The sequence below is a fragment of the Balaenoptera physalus genome, assembly GCF_965194825.1.
Source record: "Balaenoptera physalus genome assembly, chromosome: 2".
NCBI classification, from domain to species: Eukaryota; Metazoa; Chordata; class Mammalia; order Artiodactyla; family Balaenopteridae; genus Balaenoptera; species Balaenoptera physalus.
Window position 1 is genome coordinate 176560042 of NC_138883.1, and position 23540 is coordinate 176583581.

Sequence of the window (23540 nt, forward strand, 5' to 3'; positions counted from 1 at the left end):
ATTATTCAAAGCTTCTAGGAGAACAGAGAAAAATAGAGCTTGGCTGTTGGTACCAAAAAATGTTTTTTTCAGTCTTATCCTCCATGAATAGTTTTACAGATATCTGAGGTAGAAATCACATACCATGTTTTAATATTGACAAAGCAGAATTGCTTTAAAAATGCACATTATTGGTTTGTTCTTATGATATATTCTTGTAGGCTTAGACATTAAAATATTTCTTTTTTTTTCCTGGTGAGTTATTAATCTGTAAATCTAAGGTTTCTTCTTTGCATTTTAAACAATCTTGCTTATTTCTAATAATTGGAAAGTTCGCTATAAATTACATTAAATATTAATAGCAATTTAATTTAATTTCTTAATACAAGTTCTCATTCTGGCAGTTGCCAAGTAGTTCCTGTGACTATTCCTTGCCTAATCCTACCAGGATTCATACCAAGAGCACGTTAGTATGGTGACTGTTACATTTTTATCCGTAAGTGTTCAGATTTTACTTATTTTAAATATGGTTAATTTAAGCTCATGCAACATCATGATTTTAAGGCAACATGCATCACTTCTTTTGAGTAATTACGTATGCGGTATTTAAATTTACTGTAATTGGTATAAAATATGCCATATTTCATAAACTTTATGACATCTGTAGTTTTCACATCTGTACCATATTAGTTTCATAGCTGAATATAGAAGGGAAATAACTAGGAAAAAATTTTTCTTAGCCTCCGTTATTAAGCTTTCCCACTGTGAGTAGAGGGAGAAATATAATTATATGAAATAGAGTAACATTTTTCATTACTTATTTCTTGTAGGAATCTCCAACTGCCTCAAAACCCTGCTATCCTGAAAATGAGTCTTCTCCCTCTTCACCAAAGAACCAAGATACAGTTAGTATGATAGCAGCATATAGATAATATAGTCCAATTATTTCAATCAATTTCAGTAAATTAATTTTCTCTAAGTGTAATGTTTAAAAATATCTCTTGGGCTTCTATTAAATTTCATTGGTCTTTCAAAAAATAATCAGATAATAGGTTTAAATTAAAAGTCAGATTTTATTGATTTAAAAATTCCCCCTTTTATGCAAAATATGGTATCTTCGTGATCAACTTGTATACCATATTTGTAAGCAGTGAATTTATGTTTGGCTTTTAAACATAAATATAAAAATCCCTGGAGAATACTGTCAAATTACACTTTACCCTTCCTTCCTCAGGCCAGCAGTCCAAAGGTAAGAATCATTTCCCTCCTTCTTAACGAGCTTAGATGCCTTTTTTTCCCTGCTCAGCTGTCAAGTGCATTGCCCAGCCTAGGCCAGGTAATATTGGCGATGCAGTGACTTCTCTTTAGTTATTCATTCATTCATTCATTCATTCATTTATTCATTTATTTATTTGCTGCGTTGGGTCTTCGTTGCTGCGTGCAGGCTTTCTCTAGTTGTGGTGAGTGGGGGCTACTCTTCGTTGCGGTGCGCGGGCTTCTCATTGCGGTGGCTTCTCGTTGTGGAGCACAGGTTCTAGGTGCTTGGGCTTCAGTAGTTGTGGCTCACGGGCTCTGGAGCACAGGCTCAGTAGTTGTGGCGCATGGGCTTACTTGCTCCGCAGCATGTGGGGTCTTCCCGGACCAGGGCTCGAGCCCGTGTGCCCTGCATTGGCAGGCGGATTCTTAACCACTGCGCTACCAGGGAAGCCCTTCTCTTTAGTTGTAGCTTTGGAGAAATTCTCCTTGGTCTCGGTGCTTGCAGCTCCCCCCGTCCCCAGGTCTTCCCTGTGACTTGCTCCTCCTGCTCGTCCCCTCCAGTGGCTCTCCTTTCCGTTTAGCAGGAGGACTCAACTTTGTGACGAGGTCTGCAGCACGGCGCCTGTCCCAGGTCCTCGTCCCCCCTCCTTGCCCCCCCTTGCGTGTTCTCCTGCAGCCCCGCTGCTCTCCTCTCTGCAAAGGAGCCTGTTCTTCAGCTCCAGGCCCTTCACGCCCTGAAACCCGTCTCCCCCCACATCTTTGCCTGGTCAACTTCTGCTCGTTCCTTAGAGCTTGGTTCAGACTCGGAATTTTCCTCAGATCCTCTAGATTTGGTCAGGTTTCCCAGTGATACTCTTAATAACATTTAATTATATGTTATTTGATTCCATAAAATCGAGTAACTCTTCTCATTTCCTATTTCTTGTAGGAACTTCCAACCCTCAGTTAATGTCTTCCCCACTAGACAAGGGAAAGACTCCTTAGAGCAGGGCCAGAGTAACCCCAGCGCCATAGAGCAGCTGTTCCGTGGAGTTCTGCCGAAATGAAGAAATGAAACTTTTAAAGCTTTCCAGAAGACAAACTTTTATTGTTACTTCCTTAATTTTAAGAAACTATAGTAGACTCTTGGTTATTAAGATACTTCTGATTTTCTACAGGCACAGGTTTTTCACAGATGCTCTTTTCTCCATCCCCTGAGCAAATCAGGTCTTCTGGTTCCCATCACGTGTTGTCCAGCGGTCCTGCTGACATCGCTCAGGCGGGTTCCCTGCCCACCATGGTCCTCAGCCTGTCTGCACCTACACTTAATCTTGTGCTGACCAGTGGGTGACCCCTTAGGGCCTGCCCACGCTCACCTCGGCATAATAACAGCTCTTCTTTTTCTCTGAGCTCTCAAGTCACTGATGGCATTAATGGTGTGAAAATTACCTCGTGTGCCCCTCAGCTCTCTGCTAAGGGTTTAAACTCTGAAGGGACTCAGAGAGAGAGGGGCTGCTTTCTAATAGTTTTTGTCTTTTGCATTATTTAACACAGTCCTGGGTGCATGAACATTAAATAAAGATCAAAGTGAACATGATTTTAGTGGTTTTGTCAGGATTTCCTGTGTGAATGTAAGGTGCTATTACCGCAGTATTCTTAATCTATCCATCCATCTAGAAAAGAAGCAGAAACCCTTTTTAACTTATTTTAAATATGGGTAATACGTAACTTCTGAGAAGACCTTTTATAAATTATTTACATTTTGGTAAAAGGGAATTTCTCGGTAATCCTGGAAACATGAGTTTATAAGTGTTCGCATGGGAGTTACAAAGGACGGTTTGCAAGTTATTTCCCCGGGCAGTTACCCCTTCCTCAAGAGCTTGCCGGTCACCTGACCGCCCCGGACTCGGGGTCCCCTCTCATGGCCACGGCAGGGAACTGCATCAGCAGGATTGCGTTTCGTTCTTCATTCGCCTTCAGGTGGAAGACAGACAGGAGCAGCTCTGTTAATGTTGCCGATGCAGCTCTGTTTCGCTGTAAGTGTGCAGCGTCCTCCCCCCCCAAGCCCCGGTCTAGCCCCCCAGGCTTCTGCTCCCCAGAGCCCCTTCTTTCCTCCTGCAGCCTCTGCCCCCTCTTCTCTACGTGCCCTGTTTGAACGGAGTCTTTTGCCTGCCTTTCCCACTCTTACCCAGTTAATACAAGCAGATTTTTTTCTTTAGTTCTTTGTGAGTTAAAATCCGGTTGGTGTAAAGCCTTAGTGGTAAGAAAAAGAAACTGACATCGTAATCAGTGTTAGTTACCTGATGGCATCTTTAAATCTCTGCAGATTGCCTGTTGACCTCTTGAATCTCTCTTTTTTTATTAAAACCGTATTGAAATATGACTAACGTACTACACTGTTCACCCGTTTGAAGTATACAGTTCAGTGGTTTCTAGTATGTTCGGATAAGTGCACCCATCAGGACAGTCATTTTAGACCATCTTCATCACTTCGAAAAGAAGTACTCGTTGCTGTCACCCCTCTACTTCCACATCCCATCAAGCCTTAAGCAGCCAGTAACGTGCTTTCTATCTCACGAGATCTGCCTCTTCTGGACACTTCACATGAGTAGAGTCATAGAATACATGGTCTTGTTTGACAGGCTTTGTTCACGCAGCATAGGATGTTTTCATTCAGTCTCCTCTAATCAAACCAGATTAAAATTTCATCCCTTAATATAAATTTTAAACATGTTCATTTTTTCTTGTTGTATTTCCAGTTTTCAAATGCATTGTTATTTTTCATAGTCACTTCAAGTCCTTTTTTGAAATAGGTAGTGTATACATTTTTTTAAAATTGATATTTCTCTAAAATCTGACTGCAACACGGATTAAACAGGATTTTGTAGGCTGATCTGAGAACCTCATTCTATTTGTCCCAATGTGCCTATGAGGATGTGCATTTTAAAGTTCTCATTTACTGAATACTGAATACAATTTTAAGTATATAATTTGGAAACTTGAGCTTTTGACCTTGTGTTTCCAATTATGGTATTAAAATGCTTTACTCACTTTGGAGAAAAGGACATTTCAACACGTTCGTTACCAAAAGTGTTTAGTGGACAAATAGGCTAATTTTTTTTCATTGAATATTACTATTCTAAAGCCTTTTTTTTTTTAATTTTTATTATTATTTTTAATTTATTTATTTATTTATTTATGGCTGTGTTGGGTCTTCGTTTCTGTGCGAGGGCTTTCTCTAGTTGTGGCAAGTGGGGGCCACTCTTCATCACAGTGCGCGGGCCTCTCACTATTGCGGCCTCTCTTGTTGCGGAGCACAGGCTCCAGACGTGCAGGCTCAGTAGTTGTGGCTCACGGGCCTAGTTGCTCCGCGGCATGTGGGATCTTCCCAGACCAGGGCTCGAACCCGTGTCCCCTGCATTGGCAGGCAGACTCTCAATCACTGCGCCACCAGGGAAGCCCTAAAGCCTTTTTTAAAAACATGATTTAAACAATTTTTTATAACACTGGTTCTTTAAACATTTTTTTTTAATTGAGGTGAAATTCACATAACATAAAATTAGCCATTAACCACTTTAAAGTATATAGTTCAGTGGCTTTAGTGTATTTACAATGTGTGTAGCTGTCACTCCTGCCCAGTTTCAGGACACTTTCATCACCTCAGAGGGAGACCCCTACCATTAAAGAGTCATTGCACCTTTCCCCACCTCTTCTCCCCTCCCCATGGCAACCTCTAGTTTGAAGGTCTGTATGGATTTACCTACTCTGGAAGTTTTATCACACTGGTTCTTTTTCAACATTATATCACAGGGCAAGGTTACTCACTCTGTATAGAAAGAATCTTTTTATTACATGATTATAACATGATTAACTGAAGGTAAAGATTTTAATGGGAGGTATTGACTTTGATATATAATAATTATTAGCCAAAATTGGGAAATGCTTATCTTACTAAATGAATGTAAAATCAATTAGAAATTCTGGAGCCTGCAAAGTGATTATGAACCTGTGGAAGTTTTCCCAGATTACTCAGTAGAACTGACATTTTGTTGTTTTCTTGCCTTAATTAGGATAGGACAATCTTACTACAATATTTTTGGTTAAAATTTAACTATATTTTGCCAGCTCATATTAAAACATTCCTGCTTATTTTCAACACGAAGTTTCCTTTGGAGTATCGACGTATTTAGACTAAGAAATATTCATGTGTGAGTATGGGCAGTTTTTACAGGACGTAACAAGGTATTTTTATGAAGTTATTTTAGTAAGCTACACAAAAACACTGGTTGACTTTGAATCATGTTAAGTAGAGAAAAGTATACCAAACAGTATGAAATAATAATCTGCCTAAATTTCCCCCTGAAAGCTACACCTGTATAGCCAAACCTATATCTGCCTGCTTGTCACTTTTCTGTCCAGTTCAGAACGTCAGTGTTTAAGAGTTGAAGCTTTATTTTCTGCATCACTGACCTTCTCTTCCACTTCTTGGTAGTGCGATAGCACGGCTGCTTTGCCGGTTAATTACTTCGGCGATCACGTGCTGAGCCCCGGCACCACGCTGGCCGCTGTGCTGGGCGCGGTCGCACAGGGTGAGCACAGCAGATGTGGCCCCAACGCAGAGCCTGGCAGCAGGTGGCGAATAAATAGCGTGTAATTGTGCTTTGCGTCAGGTGCGACGAAGGAAACAAACTGGGGGCCGGCGTCAGTCATTGGAGGGCGGAGGGCTCCTACCGGAGGGGTCGGGGGCGGCTTCTCTAAAGATTGTCGTCGCAGCTGAGGGCCCCCAGCCACCCAGCTGCTCAGGCTGGGAGTCTCCCCGATCTTGCCTCTTACCTCCCGTCCCGTCCCGTCCCTGTCAGTTCTGTCTTCTGATTCGCTCTCACGTGTGGCCTCTCTTCACCCTCTCACGGCCTCTCCCTGGGCCAGGCCGCCAGCACCTCTTGCGTTGATAGGAATTATCAGAATAGCGTTCCGGTGGCTCTGCGTCACCTGCTCCTGCCTCACTCTTTCCACTGCCCCCCTCTCTTGCTGCTGTTCCCCTGCACCCCGTACGCTGAGGGAACTTACGCCTCGTAGAGATGATGCCCTTCCAGCGTCTGTGCCTTTACCCGTCTGTCGTTTCTGTCTGGCCGACTCCTGTTCCTCACTCCTGGCTCGGGGTCTCCGGGAAGCTTCTCTTCCTCCCCACTCCCCTCTCAGGTGGAGTTAGGGATGCCTTCCTCAGAGCACTTCTCACACCGCGTGGTCATGGTCATTGCATTGGTACATTTTGGACGTGGCACATTGTGTTCTTATTTTATGTTCACGTTCGAGTGCTTACTACTTAGAGCATTAGCGCTTGGGTCTTGGTCCCTGTGAGAACTTCATGAGAGCTCTGGGCCTTTCCCTTGATTGATGCGTGTACATGCACGATTATGTGCAGTGTTGGTCCATCCACGACCCAGGTAAGAATCCCTGATCCAGAGTGTCTCTTTCCCCTTTAGGCTTTGGCCGTCTGTCACTGCTGCTGTCCCTTGCATTTTTCTTCCTGTTTGGATGCTGGCATTTCCTTCCTATCTCGGCTGTTTCACCCTGCATAGTTCCAGCTTTGGTGTTGTTTAATAGGCTTATTCCCACCTCCGCCCTTCCAGCGCCTGTGCTCACATCACCAGCGCCCATCCTCCCAGATTAATGTGACTTAGTTCCTAGATCGTTGAAAGGTTTTCTTTCCCTCTCTGCTTCTGATGGTAAATTGGGAAAGTTCTTACGTAACATCCTGTGCATACTTATCACCGTGTCATTGATGTTTTTATTGAGAGGCAACAGAGAGCTCTTATGAAACGTATCAGGCTTGCATGTCTAAGGAGATCCAACCTAAGCTTTGTGAAAAAATTATAGTAATATGGATATTTCCCAAGTTCCCAGTATAACAGAAGTGAATAGCATAATAGTTTGTCAGCTTTGTCTATAGATGTGAGTTATTATCAGACCAGGCGAAACTTTCAAACATTATCTTTTAGACATTAGTGAGAAAATAATGCTATGTTTATCTCTCATACAAGAAAGAATTTTTTTCTAATTAAAGTACATTGAGAAAATAGCTGAGGTAAATAGTTAGAAATAAATTCTGAACGGAGAGTGTTTTTTCCTGTATGTGTGTGTATTGCGTGTGTGTTGTAACTGAAGTAAAACTGACTGCTTTGTCGTTCTCATACAGTGCTCACCCATGGATGATTGCTGTAGGCACAAGCTCATTTTGATTAAATTCATTTGACTGTAGAAGGCTAGCGCAATGAGAAAGTGCTTCTTCACTTCCACCTGGAAGAATTTTAAGATAACATTTAACTTGAGCACAGTGACTTTTGCCTTCCTAGGGTTTGATGATAAAGCTGTGTTGCCGTGTTTTACATCAGCTGACTAATAGATCTAGTTCGTCCAGAGCCCAATTTGCCATCTGATAATATGTTTAATGAAGTACATATTGAATTCTTTATGCCACATTAAGGCCAGTTCTATGCATAGTGCCACTTACTTTTAAGTAATTTATTAAATACAGTCACTGCATTTGTTCTACCTACTTATTTTCACATTCTGATAAAGTAGCTTAGTATCTGAAATAATTTTCAGACTATACTGTTGTAAAATGACAGCAAAGTAAACAGTTCCTTTTCTGTGGTACTTATAGCATCGTATCACTTGCCTTGAACAGGAAGTCATAAATCATTTTTCCAGTGCTGACTTGTAGCACTCATATGGAAATTTAATTTGATTTCACCTTATGGCTGCTATTACTTGAGAAGACCAAGTGTTTAATTACAAAAATAACTGAAAAAAACTTTACAGACATATTAAGAAATTATATTCTTAAGGTAGTCTAGAACTAACCATATTACACACTGACTGATCTTTTCTTTTAAGCTAATATTTAGAGTACCAGATCATTTTGATTCAGTCCTATGTAAGAATTTGGACCTCATTGTATGAATGATCTATAAACAGTAATACCTCTGTTCCATATCATAGGGTCAAGAGAAATATGGATTATTAAATGTAACAAAAATTACTGAAAATGGGAAAAAGGTTCGGTAAGTACACAGATCATTAATGTTCTCACATGTTTCATCTGATTGATATAAATAAAAACTGAATATAATTATATTCTAGTAGAAGTGATTAACAGGTTCAAAGAATTTCAAGTGTATTTTCTAATATCATGTATATAAGATTGTCAGGAAGTAGAGGAAAATTTTTCTTTGCCTTGACGTATTTCTTAAGGTAAGATTAAATTCAGAGGTGATAAGGCAGAGGATTCTGAGCAGGCATTAGCTTTATTAAAATTTTTTTTCAATAAGTAATAAATGCACATGACAAAATACAAACGTACACAAAACGTGTAGTCAAAAGTCAGTCACCAGCCATCAGTTTCCCTCCCCAGAGGTAACCAGTTATGTCCAGTGAGATGTACTGTCTTCCTCCAGAGCTAGAAAATGGATATATTTATATGTGCATAGATTAAATTTTTTTTAACACCATCTTTTAACAGTTTATCTTGGAGATGGTGCTATTTCATTGCATGTACAGCTGGCACATAGTTTTTAACTGCTGCATAGTTGTATGTTGTATGGTTGCATCATAGTTTATTTAACTGTTATTTATTTGAAAGTATGTAAATGTACCTGTCTATTGGTAGACATTTAGGATGTTTCCATTTTTTGCTATTACAAACAGTATTACCCTCCGTGTCTTGCACGGTTCATTTTGCAAGTATGTAGATATGCCTGCAGAACATATTTTATGAAAGTGGAATTGCTAGGCCATATGCAGTTGGTCATTTTCATACAATTCCAAATTGTGCCCTAAGGCCCTCAGTCAGTTCCAACCTCAGGAGCCTTGGATTTCTCCATGCCTTTGCCCATTCAGTATGTTGTCAAACTCTTTGATCTTTGCTAATAGAGATTTGAGAGAAAATGGTATTTTTATTTGTGTTTCTTTTTAGTGGGGTAGAGTACCACAAGCCATTTATATTTCTTTTTTGTTGTTGTTGTTGAATTATCAGTTTATACCCTTTGTCTCTTATTCTGTTGGGTTGTTGGTTTTTTTTTGGTTAATAAATTAAGGAAATTAACTCTTTGTAAGATAAGTTGCATTTTCCCCAGTTTTAAAAAACTGCTGAAATGCTATGGTTTTATAGCCAAAGTGAGATCAGTCTGTTGTTTAAGAAAGAGTTTAAAATTTACATGTAGTTGAGTTTTTAAGATTTGCTTTAATTGAACTGTCTTTGTCAGATTTTGGTACTTGGAAGTTTTTCTTTTAAGTGCTTTGAAATAGTTTTACAAATACTGCAATTATCTGTTCCTGAAGCTGTTCCTTGGTAGAAGTCATGTGAATTGGATCTTTTTTTCTTTTCTCCCTTTTGGGCGTATGTAGTGCAGATAGGTCTTTGGCCACTTTCCCTGTTTTCATTGTTGTCGTTTTTCCTGTGATAATTAGTTTTTTAGATTTTCTACTTATTTTGGAATACTTTTCCTAGGAATATCATCCATTTCATTATATTCAAATTTATTTACATAGAGCCGAGCACAGTGGTGTTTGAATTTCCTGTATTTTAGTGTTTATCAAACATTTTGCTCTGAGGACCTCTTTAAACTCTTAAAAATTATTGGTTAGTGCAAAGAACTTTTGTCTGTATAGTTTATCTGGAATTATTTACTGTAAGAAATTAAAACTGAGAAATTTTAAGAATCTCTATTAACTCTTTTAAAACTAATAACCTGTTACATGTTAACATGAATAACATCTTTTATGAAGAAAACCCCCTGTATTTTCTAATGCAGAAAACTTCCATGAGAAGCGTGGCATTGTTTTATGTTTTCAGAAATATTTACTATTTGGCTTAATGGAAGACACCTGGATTCTCATCTCTGCTTGCAGTCAGTCTGTTGCCACATATTATTTTGGTTGAAGTATATAAAGAAAATGCTCCTTTACATAGATAAAGTTGGAAAAGGGAGGAATATTTTAATAGCCTTCTCAGATAATTGTGCGTATTTTTCTGCTACACCAAAACGCCAAAAATGTTAGTTGCAATGAAGATTCTGAAAAACTATCCTTGAATTTTCAGTACTCAGTTACATTAAAATCCATGGGTCTGTGTTGCATTGTGAATGAATCTTTACCTATACATAATTTTGTAGCATCTTGTAGGTCATTTGGAAAATACTGGTTTACTAGTAAGTTTGCCCATTTTTCAAATGTTGGCACATTTTATTTTATAATATCAAAGAATCATAAATCAGTAATATCATCATCAAAGTCAGTAAGTTTTGGAATATTGTCAACCTCACAGTGGCAGATGTGCCAAGTTTTCCAAAATTCTGCTTTCTGTTTGAAAGCTTTAATTTGTTACTGTGAACATATACTATCATTTATTTTCCTTGAAATGAAAGGCTCACTTCATTTATTTTTGAGATAATGTCTACCTGCCAAGTAGTCAAGTCTAAATAATCACAGTGTATCCGTCAGTTGTTTGTTCAGGAAAAAATTGGTTCCATGAAAAAGGTATGACTAATTCTACCTGCAACTCAATATTTGGATACTGTCATTCATTCAGTATCCAAATATTCAATATTTGTTCTGAGATATACATTCTACAGTTTTTTTGATTTTGAAAATTAAACTCAAAAAGTTTATTTAAAGTGGAAATACATATATATATATTTTTAAAGTGGGAATATATTTTAGCATTTTTCAGCATAGAGAAGTTGGATATTATCTAAAGAAATATAAGATTGAATATAAAATAAATTTACCAATGAAAATAAATCCTTCCAAAATATCTTGAGATCCACACAAAACAAAATAATAAAATAAATGAAAATATAATAAAATGATGACAGAACAGGTACCAAACATATGTGTCATATCAGTATAAATAATGTAAATGCACTATATTCATCCGTTGAAAGAAAAAGGTGCTCAGACTGAAACACAAAGCAAAACCCAATTCAATATTACATACAAAAGAGACATCTGAAAAATGATTCAGAAAAGTTAAAACAAATAAAAAGGCATATCAAAGGCATAAAAAGTAAAGCAGGAATAGGGATCTTAATAGCAGACAGGTTCAACTCAGGGGGGAAGGCACTGAGCATCTTTAAAACGATAAAGCACTGTGGATCAATCCACAGTGAAGATCTTATCATTAGAAATAGCCATTCACTGAGTAAGTAGTGTTAATGACCATAAGCAAAACAACAGGAAATAAAAGGAAAAATAGAGACTCAGTAGGAGTGAACTTTATTTTGCTTTTCAAGTTCAAGTGGACATAAAAAGTCATAAAATAATCAAGTAGGTCTAATTGGTAGATATTAAATTCTACATTCTGAATATGGAGAATAAACCTTCTTTTGAGGGCCTATAAAGTTTTCACAAAACTGGCCATATGTTTGGCTGCAAGGTGAGCCTTAATAAATTCCTGTGGAAGATACATTTGACGTTCATTTTAGCCTGCCAGCACTTATATTGCCTTATAGGGTAAACACTGGTTACCTCTGGAGAGGGGGTTGAAGGAGAAGAAATGGGGCCTTTTTCTGTATACATTTCTACGTTCAGAGTTTTGATGGAGTATGTGTGTTGATTTTGTAATTTAGGGAAGATTTTTTAAAAGCCTCATTTTAGTAATAGTAACCTTAGTTATCAACCAGCATGTAATTTATAAGATCTACCGCTTACCTGGTGTAGCCTTATTAGGGGAAGGAAGATAACTAAGAGATATGAAACAATCTGTATCTACAGAGAATGAGGTAAGATGAGCATGCTTGTCGAATTTTTAACTGTGAATAAGAATTCTTGCCAAATGCAGTGTTCAGTCCGTGTGACTCTAAATTAGCGCCCTTGATCACAGATGTGCTGGATCACCCCCCAGTGCACATAGTTAGGTGTGTAGTTATTCTGATAACTTACATCTCTCATTGACTTCATTTGTTTTGGGGTCGGTAAATGATTGTAATTTCCATTAGAATTATATCCCCAATAAAAACAATTAGAATGTCAGTATGACTGTAAATTGTGGACGACATTGATAACAGCTAAGTAGGTTTTAAGTTTTTGAATTTGGTGGGAAAAACTGGATATGGAGCTTTAATTGGCCATCTTTATCATTACAGAAAGAACTGGTTGTCTTCTTGGGCCGTGTTGCAGGGTTCATCTTTACTGTTTACCAAAACTCAAGGAAGTAGCACAAGTTGGGTAAGTATTTCCTTTCTTTGGAGGCTTTCTACATTTAAATTATGTGGATGGTGTTGCACCTGAACTTCACGAAGTATTCCAGAGTCCTCCTAGCTACCGCTAGCTTGCAAATAAGAGTAAATGAGGTTTTCTTAGTTAAAGATGCATTTTGACTCACAAGAGAAAGAAAAGGGCTACTTAGAAAAGTCTGACTCATATTGTTAAAACCAACCAATTATATTTTATGCATCGAACTGAAAGGTGGCCTTACTACTTGGGCATTAGAGAACAGATATATTTCTTGGTTTGTTTTCAGGATGCCAAAGCTTTCCTGTGTTTGTGACTTGGCTCTTTCAGATATTTAGTCAGAAAATAAGCAGTCATGTGACAAGCCCCACCTTGAATTGTGATCTGACCCTTGGAGACTAGTCAGGTTTCCATGTCTATATATGATATCAGCCAGCTTTGAGAAGAAAAAGAAATGTCACCATTACTTGTGGGACTTTGAAGCTTTTCGTATATTTGAGTGTTTACTATCGTTACTCCTTGGTTATTTGTAATACAAATACCAAAAATTATAATTTGTGACATGTCATAATAGCTAACATTTTTTGAATGCTGAAAATGTATTAGGTCCTGTTCTAAGTGTAGAGGATGGTATATATATTATCCTCTTAACTCTGGGAGAGTACTGTTTATCATTCCCTCTCCCCCTGTTGGAGATGAGAAAACAGTTCAGTGCCTCGCTCAAGGTCTTACAGCTACTAAGTGACAGATCTGGGTACCATTTTGGCTCCAGAGTCCATGCTCTGGATATTTCCAAAAAGGTTTTAAAATGAAATTAGTCTAATGTTTTTAGTCTGCTTTATATCCTGCCTTAACCAGTATTTCTTACAATTACAGAGTTGATTTAAAATTAACAGGATCTATTGACTTTACGTTTGATAAAAGAGAAATCCATTTGTAAAATTCAAGCAAATTTTAGTCATCTACATTTACAGTGCAACCATGTAACATTGTTCTGAGCCAGGACTGCCACAGAGCATATTAGTCCTCTAATACTCTGATATGGCAACCCCAAAAATCTGCTGGATTGAGCACGAACGTGAACTTTCTGGAATGTTTCTCCCCTTTTGCTTCACTGATGCTTTGATTTGCTCTCTGGTCAGCCAGTACAGTGGAACTGACCTGTGATATGCTTTCCACATTAAAAGATTGAAATTTTTGTTTGACTTGTCTTAAAGTAAATTGATAATTATTTCTCCTTTTTCCCCTGAGGTGAAGCATATGGTACTTTTTTGTTTATATTAATGCATTTCTAGAAGAAGATGCAGTTAAATTTCTTCTTCCTACTCGTGGCTCAACTTTTATTTGAAACTGAGTGAAGTGAATGAAAGAAAAGGAATGGAGAAGCAATTAGAGATTAAAATAATAAAAAAGTTCCTGAAGAAAGCTGGATAATGGTCATTTGTTTGATAATTACTGACCCCTAAATATTGAAGGTTGTGGTATATACAGATAAAACAAGTACATAGATCATTTTGGTAAGTGAGGCATCATTGAGGTAGGCAGATAATGTATGTGATTTAAAGAAAATGAAATTTAAAAAAAAATTTGAAGATGTTAAGTGAATACCCTGGCACAGAACCATTAGTACAGGCTGGTTGCATTTTATGAAGGTCTCTTGAAGACCTTACATAATTCAGAACTCATGATTAAAACTAATGCCGACACAGGGTATTTCTGTTTATCAGCTAAAGTTGTGTTATTGCATTACCATGTGGTAATAGCAGAAGCGTAGCTTAAAATTCACTGAGCTAGCCAATTTTGAAATTGGAGAATTCTTAATGGAGTTTTAACTTTAGAGATTTACTCTTTGAATTTTTGCCTTTAAATGAAATTTTATTAATATGTTGTTAATAATACAGTACATTATGGTAATCATTTCAGGTTGGTATAATTAAATAAAATATAGTCACACGGTGTTTTATAGTCTTAAAAACTAAACGGATATGATAAAATGCTTGTTTATACAGTCAATTCTTAATTTTTATTTTATGGCTAATTAAAAAATCTCAAACTGCCTTGCTTTTTCTTCCCATATGTAACACATATTAAGGGAACGAAAACTAATTTAAGTGGTCTAAGTAAAAGCTAGTAAGATTATTCAAATAAAAAGTGTGTAAGTATGTGTAATATATTTTGACATATACAACACTCATGAATATTAAAAATTGATGAAATATGCAAGATGCTTCTTAATTAACTCTGTAATTAGGATTGTTCAAAAAGGGTTTGAAAGAATCCTAGCTATGTTTCCCTGCTCGGTCACCAGCTAGATCTTTCATAGGTAAAATGTTATCCTGTTTATACAGTGAAATCACACCTAACCTGAGGCTAACACATAAGCCCAAAAGACAAAAATCACCTATAGTGAAAATTTCCCTTGAGTGTCTCTCAGGAAGATGCTGTGAGAAGTCAGTCTCTCGCAGAGCCAGTTTTTTCCTTTGATGTTAGAAGAGATTGCTTTTCCTTCAGTTGGGTTCAGATGGTTTGTTCCGGGGCCATGCTGGAGAAGTATGGTTCTTTACAGATTAGTTTCACACCTGGTGCAAAAACCTATACCGAGATCCACTGGAAGAAATAGCCAGTTCAAATCTTACAGTCGACTCCAGGGCATATATACTCATCGATGGGATGCTGGGCAAAATCATCCGTACTGTTTGAAGCTCTGTGTTTAGAAAACCATTCATGCTTTGTGTTTATTTTTGGTCGCATGGGTAGTAAAAACTGAGTAAATGAAATGTGCATATGCCACACGCAGCTCCACTCTAAGATAATTTTACACCAATGCTGTATCATCCAGAATCCAGCGAGCCTTTCCTTCTCCTTGGGATAGGTAGACGTCACTTGTTTTCTGGAAAATATTAGTTATCTCCCGGGTTGTTATATCAGTAACTTAAATTATACTTGCCCTTTTCTTACTTCCTTCACCTCATTTGTTCAGCAGACATAAAAGCCTGCTCTGTTCTGGGCCTGGTGTTAGGCTTGGCGGTTCAGAAGTGAGTAACGTGACCCCCGTCTTCAGAGCTTACACTGTAACAGGGGGACCAGCACGTGCACAGTCATAAGCCGACACGACATACACTGTGTTCCTTGCAGATTTAAATACTCATATTCCTTGAGTATTTCAAAAGTCACCCCACAGATATTGGTAGTTGTTCAAATTCATTTACACGATGCTTTCAGATTTCTAAAAGTAGTGGCTTCTTTGGACCAGATCATACTTTGTTGTGGGGACTGTCTTATGCATTGGGGAGTTCAGCAGGTAACGGCAGCACCCCACCTCCAACTGAAAGCGTCTCCAGACATTGCCAGACGTCCCCGAGTGGCAGAATCGCCTCTGGTTGAGATGCACTGTCCTAGAGGAAGGGGAGGGCAAGCTGGGTGGCAGGGCCTCTCCCGAGAGAGGACACAGACAGGGACCAGAGGACAAGGCCCGCAGTCCACAGGAGGGGCTCAGGGACTCCTCTCCATTCCCCCAAGGCTTCCATTGTGAGTATACGGGAGAACAAGTTAGCTTAAAGTAAGTTGTATGAAGCATTCATCTTAAAAATAAAACATGAATTTATAGAATAAATTCAGAAGTCAGAAAATACTCTGAGATAAATTCTAGGGCCTTTGAAAAATATTTTGGAGATGCAGCTTGGCCTGTGTTACCTGCTTACAGAGTCCTATTTTTGTCCTCGCTGGTTCCGTTACGGTTTTCTCTTGTACGTCACTTTGCCATTGTGCACTGTAATGACATCGTCATTTTCTTCCCTTTTCCCATCAAGTCATTCTGCCGGCAGGGTTCAGTCTCTGAGCTCCTGCTCTCGCTGCTTTCTTCCTGGACAAACTCTGTCAGCCGCCGGCCTGCTGTCGCATATGTAAAATCTGCTCCTGTGTCCGCTGTCACTGTATGTGTTCTTGTTGCATGTCCTTTGCCACGGTAGTTCTGTTTTCTTTGCCATGAATGCATTGGAGCGATGATTACAGTAGAGAAAAGCAGGACTAGATTTTGAGAAATAATGGATAACAAACCCAAAATTTTGCCAACCACATTGAAGCATTTTTATAGCATTCCATGTCATGTGATTGTATTGACATTTATATTTGGTTGCTATAACTTATTTGGTTGGCTACTTATATCTTACCTTATAGCTAACTATCTACAGAGCATGTTATGATGACAAGTTAAATTAAGTTGATTTCTATCATTTTGTTAAATGTGTCCATTTAAGTTTTGTGACGTTTGAGATATATCAGATTTGCTCAGAAAGTTATCTGTACCCATCATAGCTTTATGATTAATTACATGTCTTTTGAATGACAGAAGGTACTAAGGAAGGCAAAGGCTTTGTAGAATTGTTGAAATTTTTGTTGTGAATTTTATTATGATACCACTAATAAAATTCCATGAAATACCCTAAATTTTGTTTTGATTCCACTAATAAATTCCATATAATATCCTAAGTTTTGTTTCGTTATAACAAGTATATTATTTAAGTCCACACTGAAAAGATGAAGTAAGTGGGAACAGATGAAATCAAACCATTTATTAAATGTGAAACTACGAAGTAGTCATTAATGTTATGAATAGCGGTAAGTTACCACAAGATGGGGGGGGGTAAGATCCATTTCCAATGACAAACATAATTTGAAAATATTTTAGCAAATGAAATTTCCTGTAACAAATCTTTATGACCTTAAAGATTACAATTCATCAGCCCTTAAAGACTTTAAAACCCCCAAACCCTACACTAACATAGGAATGCTATTTTCTATTCTCAGTTAACAGACTAAACAGACATTTAAGTTATGATGGCAAGATACAGAGTAGGTCTATATTTAACATAAATGTTCTGATATTTTCTAATCTTGTCCTTATCTGGTTAACAAAATATAATAGCTAAGTGCGGCTTCTTCTCAAACCACCCATGTCAGCTGTTTTCCTCTTCTGTTCACGTTCCTCATTAAATTGCTGAGGCTTTAGAGCACGTGGCTCTAGTTTTTATTTCTAGCAAAGGCTGAATAGAAGAACATGGGGCTTAGGATTTTGTGTTTACAAGTTATTGTTAGTTGTCGACAACATAAATAGTTGATAAGAAAATAACCCTTGAAAGCACAAAATCAGGTTTAGAGAATATTTATTAGGTGGAAAAGAACTTCGTTTTCTGCCAGATATTATTTATACATATATAAGAATATTGCCTTTTGAATACATCATTTTACCTAGTCATAGATAGGTTAGAATAAATTCCAAAAAATAGAATTGCTAAGCCAAAGGATACGTGTATTTATAAATTTGTAAATATAGTAAGCAATTTTTCTTCTCTAGGAGTTCCGATCTATATCCTACTTGCAAATGAGGGCCTATTACTCTGTAGCCTCACCAATGCAGTTTTTCATCGAACTTTTTTTGTTGTTTTTGCACTAATGGGTGAAAAAAGATTTTACTATGGCTTTATTTTGTATTTTTCTTATAATGATGGAGGTTGAGCCATTTTGTTTCCTTTTCTATGAACTATATATAATCATGTCTTACATTTTTCAATTTCAATTTAAAGTAGGAATTGTTATTTTATAATACAAAAAGAGAAGAGGAATTTGAGGTGACCACCTTTTTGATTTATTGTTAATATAAAATTGGCCTTATTCTTTTTGGATACACACATGTACATGAATATAACATAAAGGTTTTTCCTTTTTTCTAAAATGAAGTTTGGGAGTAATCAGTCCAAACCAGAGTTCACAGTGGACCTTAAGGGGGCGACGATTGAGATGGCTTCAAAGGATAAATCCAGCAAAAAGAATGTATTTGAGGTAATAAATTATTCTCTAAGTATAATCCACATTCTTGACCATAGTAATTTCATGTTCTGTTTTGAGTTATTTCGGGAAATGGTCTTTCAGTGTGACTAGTTAAGGCAAAGTTAGTCATTAAGTTACTTTGTATCATAATTTAAGGAAAAAAGCTGGTGTAAAGATCTGGCTTCATTTGCATAAGTCATTGGATCTCAGATGATGTATTACAAGCCTTTGTTCCACAAGTCGTGCCTTTCCCCAGCAACAATAAAAGGGTGTGGTTCCCTTTGCCTACCAACTCTAATATTAAAAAGCAAATTAAAACCTTCCTATTTGTCATTAAAAGCCGGCTGCGGTAATACATGATCCTGTATCAGTTACTTATTGCTGCCTAACAGACCATCCCAAAACTTAGTAGCCTGAGGAAAGAACCGTTTTGTTTGTTTGGTTTGGCCTGTGCGGAGCTGAATGGTTCTTCTGATCTCACCGGGACGTCACCCGGCTTCAGTCATCCAGTGGCTTGACTGGGGCTGACAGTCTAGTTCCCCCCTCCAGGGTTGGTGCCAGCTGTTGGCTGGGCTCCTTCTCACCATCTCTCCTCCTCAAGGAGTTGACCCCAGGCTTCTTCACATGTCAGGGTTCCAGGCGGGCCAGAGTGGGAGCCGCGAGGCTTCTTGGGGCCCGGATGTGAGAGTGAAACAGCAGTGTGTTCCGTGGCCTAAAGCAGGTCGCGGGGCTGCCGAGGATTCACGGCCCCCCGCTGGTGGAGGGGCGGCAACACTGCACAGGGCTGCGTAGGCGGAGAGCAGAGGGCGCTCGGCCCGTCTTTGCAGAGAATCTCTCGTGTCTCAGGTCTTTCCTGCCTGTCGTCCAGGCAGATTAGAACAGTTGATACTTCCTGAGTGGAACCCGGGTTTTCACTCCTGATGAACCTGCCTTTAATACCAACGGCTGCTGGTCTCTCCTTGTCCAATGTTCCCTCTCTTCCAAGACCCACAAGAAACGTTACCACAGCACAGATGCTGCTGCTTTATGCTTTTAACATAGCACTTGTTCTCATGTACCTGGAGCTTTAACATAGCACTTGTTCTCATGCACCTGGAGCTTTAACATAGCACTTGTTCTCATGTACCTGGAGCTTTCATCATCTGTACATAGCACTTGTTCTCATGCACCTGGAGCTTTAACATAGCACTTGTTCTCATGCACCTGGAGCTTTAACATAGCACTTGTTCTCATGCACCTGGAGCTTTCATCATCTGTACATAGCACTTGTTCTCATGCACCTGGAGCTTTAACGTAGCACTTGTTCTCATGCACCTGGAGCTTTAACATAGCACTTGTTCTCATGCACCTGGAGCTTTAACATAGCACTTGTTCTCATGCACCTGGAGCTTTCGTCATCTGTAAATTATTCCCCCGCTAGGTTATTAAAAAAATTTTCTTTTCGAGCAAAGAGACTGCATGTTTTTCCTTATTTTTATAAAGTGAGAACCTCTAACAGAGTACCTTGGCCCACTCTGTAGAAGAAATGCAGGAAAGGAAGTCACTGTTACCTGAGATAGCCTTGTTTCATTCCAGAATGAAGAAGGTCCCACGGTCAATTAAATTTGTGCAATAGTGTATATTTTATTCCTCTGTTACGAGGAATGCGCCCTGGAATAGCAAAACTCCGAGAAGTCTTGAAGGATAGAATCTTGTTTAGCTCTTTTCAATCCAGCATTTCCCAAATTAACATCACATAATGAGTTCTTGATTTTTTTTGAGGAATGCCTTTTAAAACATTACTTCAGGAGCTGTTTGAGGAATATATCTCAGAATGTTGTTTGGGAAACATTGCCATATGTTCCTCTAGGAAAAAAGAAAATCAGACACTTACCAAACAGAAAATAGAAGGAATGATTTCTATAAATACCTCAAAATTCTTCCTCAGTCAGGTGTGAGAAACTTTGAGCCCAGGAGATCATACATAAATGGGTTATTGCGTTCATATAGAATCATATATAGTGTCCTTACTTTAGTTAGTTCTTGATGTGACAATTTAGTGATGTTTCTGTCCAAAAGGGTTGTGACATTTATTGTCTGTGCCCTCTCTTTGTACCAAGTCATTATAATTTCCTATTATATAGTCAATATTGAAAGTCTAACTCTTGTATATTCTCTTTCTACATATATTTTTTTAGCCAGAGAGAGAAATTCTCAAATTTATGTGAAAATTTTATAGATTTTATTTCTTAACAAATTATGTTTCAATTCTCATTTAAAATGCACAGCGTAGATACTTCCACTTATTTTTTAATGATAAAGTATTCTAGATTCCAGCAAGTTTTATGTTGTTTGTGTGACGGAGTTTGGGATCCTAAATTATTAGATTTTCGTTGAGAATTTACTGTGAGAAAAACGTCATGTTTTGTAAAATAATCCAGCTGGTATTCTTTTATACTAAAATAAAAGATAATTCCATCACTGTGGAGTACTGTAACCTTTCCACTATTAATATAACATATGGCATCCAATCTTCTGGTGGTTTTGTAGACTTTGAATTAAATGTATTTATTTACGTCATTGAAAGCACTAACCATACTTTTTTTTTTTTCCTTCTTGTCTCTAAAGCTGAAAACCCGTCAAGGAACAGAACTGCTGATTCAGTCTGATAACGATGCTGTTATCAGTGAGTGGTTTAAAGTTCTCAGTAGCACTGTCAGTAATCAGGTATGTGTTTGATGCAGGTAAGTTTTGTTTTTTGACTTTAGAGCTGTTTTTCTTTTCTTTTTTTTTTTTTTTGCTTTCTAACTGGTTATTATATATCTAGTTTCCAATTTATATTTGAAAAAATACTTTTAAAAAATACATATTTTGACAGAGGTAGGAAAGACAGTGATTAGTTTAGCAATTCCCAGGGGCTGATGAGTGACTTAACATTGTCATTTATAGGATTTTGCCACCAGTAGATTTCACATAACTTTCACATGAGGCATTGGTTCAAAAAAAAAAATAGCTCAGGAGGTAGGGACAGTCTAACTGTGCCTAGTACATAGTATTTATTCATGGAGCGAATGCTTTGGAAATCATCCTATTTGGTGGAAACAGGTCCTGAGCAAAATGGTGAGATGCATGAAGCTGTCGTCTTGTCATTCGTACTTTTTCTTTCCTAGTGACCTTTCTACTCAGAGTACCCTCATGTTCCTGGAAAACTTCTTCTCATGTGTATTACAACCAAAAAGAACCTCGCATTTATATTCTGAAGCTGTGTTTGTAAGAGCAGTAATAAACAACTAGAAGCTGTACTTTCTTAAACTGTACTCTTACCCCCTCACCATATGGGGACATGGTTCCTGATTAAGGATCATGTATCAGTGACAGAAGTGAAATGAAAGTGAATACTTACGGGAGTATGTGATACAGGTTTTAAACTAAATGGAGACAAAAAAAGTTGGGGAATCACTGGCTTTAGTAGAGATGGAGATGTCTTTCAGAGACTTTATAGGTGATGCTTCATTATTCATAAGGTTTGTGATTGTACCAAGGTGTTCTCCTTCTGTGGGTCTCAGTTTTTCTACTTAAAAAAAATAGAGAGATTGCACTGGATTGTCTGCAAGTATCCTTTTAAGCTCCAAAATTTTATGATTCACCCAGTTCAAATCACCCAGATTTGGAATCTGACTATTCTTTAACTCTTCCGCCTCCAACTTTTACCTCTTCTAGCAAATTATTTACCCATCTAGATGTGAATTCTTCCTTTGCAATTTGCAATATTGTGTGATATTTCTGAACCTTGTCCCTTTCTTTCCATTTATTCCTGAAACCATGGACAGGCCTTTAAATGTTGATATTAAGAGTAACCTCCTAAACAGTTTTCCTTATTTCATCTCATCCCCCACCAATGCATTGTTAATGCCACTACTGTATGAAACTTCCTAACGTCACTTTTATAATCCTCCCCTGCACAGAAACCTTACGTGACTCCTATTAGAATTCAACAACCTGAGCCCAGTCTGTCTTCTCAAATGTACCTTCTACTCTACCCAGGACGGGCTTGCAGGTCTAGTCACTGCGATGTGCTCGCTACCCCTTGAGAGCAAGGGTGCCTGCGTCCATCTCACACACGTGTGAGTGCCTTACGCACTGGGGTATAGCAGCGTGCAACCGGATGCTGCACCTTTATGCATGGAGCTTGCAGTCAAAGACAGAAGATTATGGAGGACAGACAACTGAACAGTTAATATAATGAACATATAGAAACTCTGATTAAGTAGGGGCTAATCTAGTGTAGGGATCAAGGGAGGCCTCGCAGAGAAAGTGGCTTTTTAAATTAAGGCCTAAGGGTTCAGGGAATAAGCCAACTGAAAAGAGAGGAACATATAATTGACTCTAAAAATTTTACATGTATACTGTTTACATAGTGGCAAAAGATACTGAGGGCAAAGAGATGGGCAAGATTACAAAACTTTATTAAGAGACATTGACAAAAACTTAAATGAGACGTATATCATGTTCATGGATTAAAAGATTCAATTATGTAAAGTTATAATATTCTTCCAAGTGACTTATAAATTTGTAGGTTTGAGATTTTGGAATCTCATTCAAAATCCCAGTAGGTTTTCTGGTGGAACTTGACAAACTTATTCTAAAATTCATATAGAAATGCAAAGGGCTAAGAATATGCAAGACACCTTTGAAGAAGACTTGCTGTAGCATATGTCAGGACCTTATAAAGCTGTGTATCCATAATGGGATAGATATACAGACCTGTGGAACAGAATAAAGAGCCTGGAGACAGACCCACGTACCTTTGGACACTCTGTGCCAGGTAGAGCATGTGCTGGGTCAGCTGGATGTCCGAGAAGAATTGGAGCCTTTCCTTACACTGTGCACAAAAATAAACTCTGGGTGGAGAAAGGACCTCAGAGTAAAAGGCAGAGCAGTGTTTTTAGCTTTGAGAATTCAGTCTGCTTTTAACTTGTAAAAGTGACTGTAGTTAGGCTGTAAATGAGTTCTAGAATTTCTTTCTTTTTTTAAAAAATTTATTTATTATTTATTTTTTATATTTATCTTTGGCTGTGTTGGGTCTTCGTTTCTGTGCGAGGGCTTTCTCTAGCTGCGGCAAGCGGGGGCCACTCTTCATCGCGGTGTGCAGGCCTCTCACTATCGCGGCCTCTCTTGTTGCGGAGCACAGGCTCCAGACGCGCAGGCTCAGTAGTTGTGGCTCACGGGCCTAGTTGCTCCGCGGCATGTGGGATCTTCCCAGACCAGGGCCCGAACCCATGTCCCCT

The 23540-nt window shown here is 38.3% G+C and overlaps 1 protein-coding gene across 11 annotated transcripts in view; it reads left to right on the top strand.

The window, feature by feature from the left end:
• ARHGAP12 (Rho GTPase activating protein 12) overlaps positions 1 to 23540 on the top strand; it is a 113671-nt gene that overhangs the window by 81611 nt on the left and 8520 nt on the right. For 6 of the 11 annotated variants that reach the window (XM_082452820.1, XM_082452825.1, XM_082452826.1 and 3 more), the window contains 6 exons: positions 810 to 884; positions 1214 to 1228; positions 8218 to 8279; positions 12360 to 12441; positions 18184 to 18285; positions 20881 to 20979. In XM_082452820.1, coding sequence (XP_082308946.1) covers positions 810 to 884; positions 1214 to 1228; positions 8218 to 8279; positions 12360 to 12441; positions 18184 to 18285; positions 20881 to 20979 — 435 coding nt within the window. The remainder of the gene's footprint in view (positions 1 to 809; positions 885 to 1213; positions 1229 to 8217; positions 8280 to 12359; positions 12442 to 18183; positions 18286 to 20880; positions 20980 to 23540) is intronic. The other 5 variants (XM_082452823.1, XM_082452827.1, XM_082452828.1 and 2 more) reach the window with 2 other exon arrangements.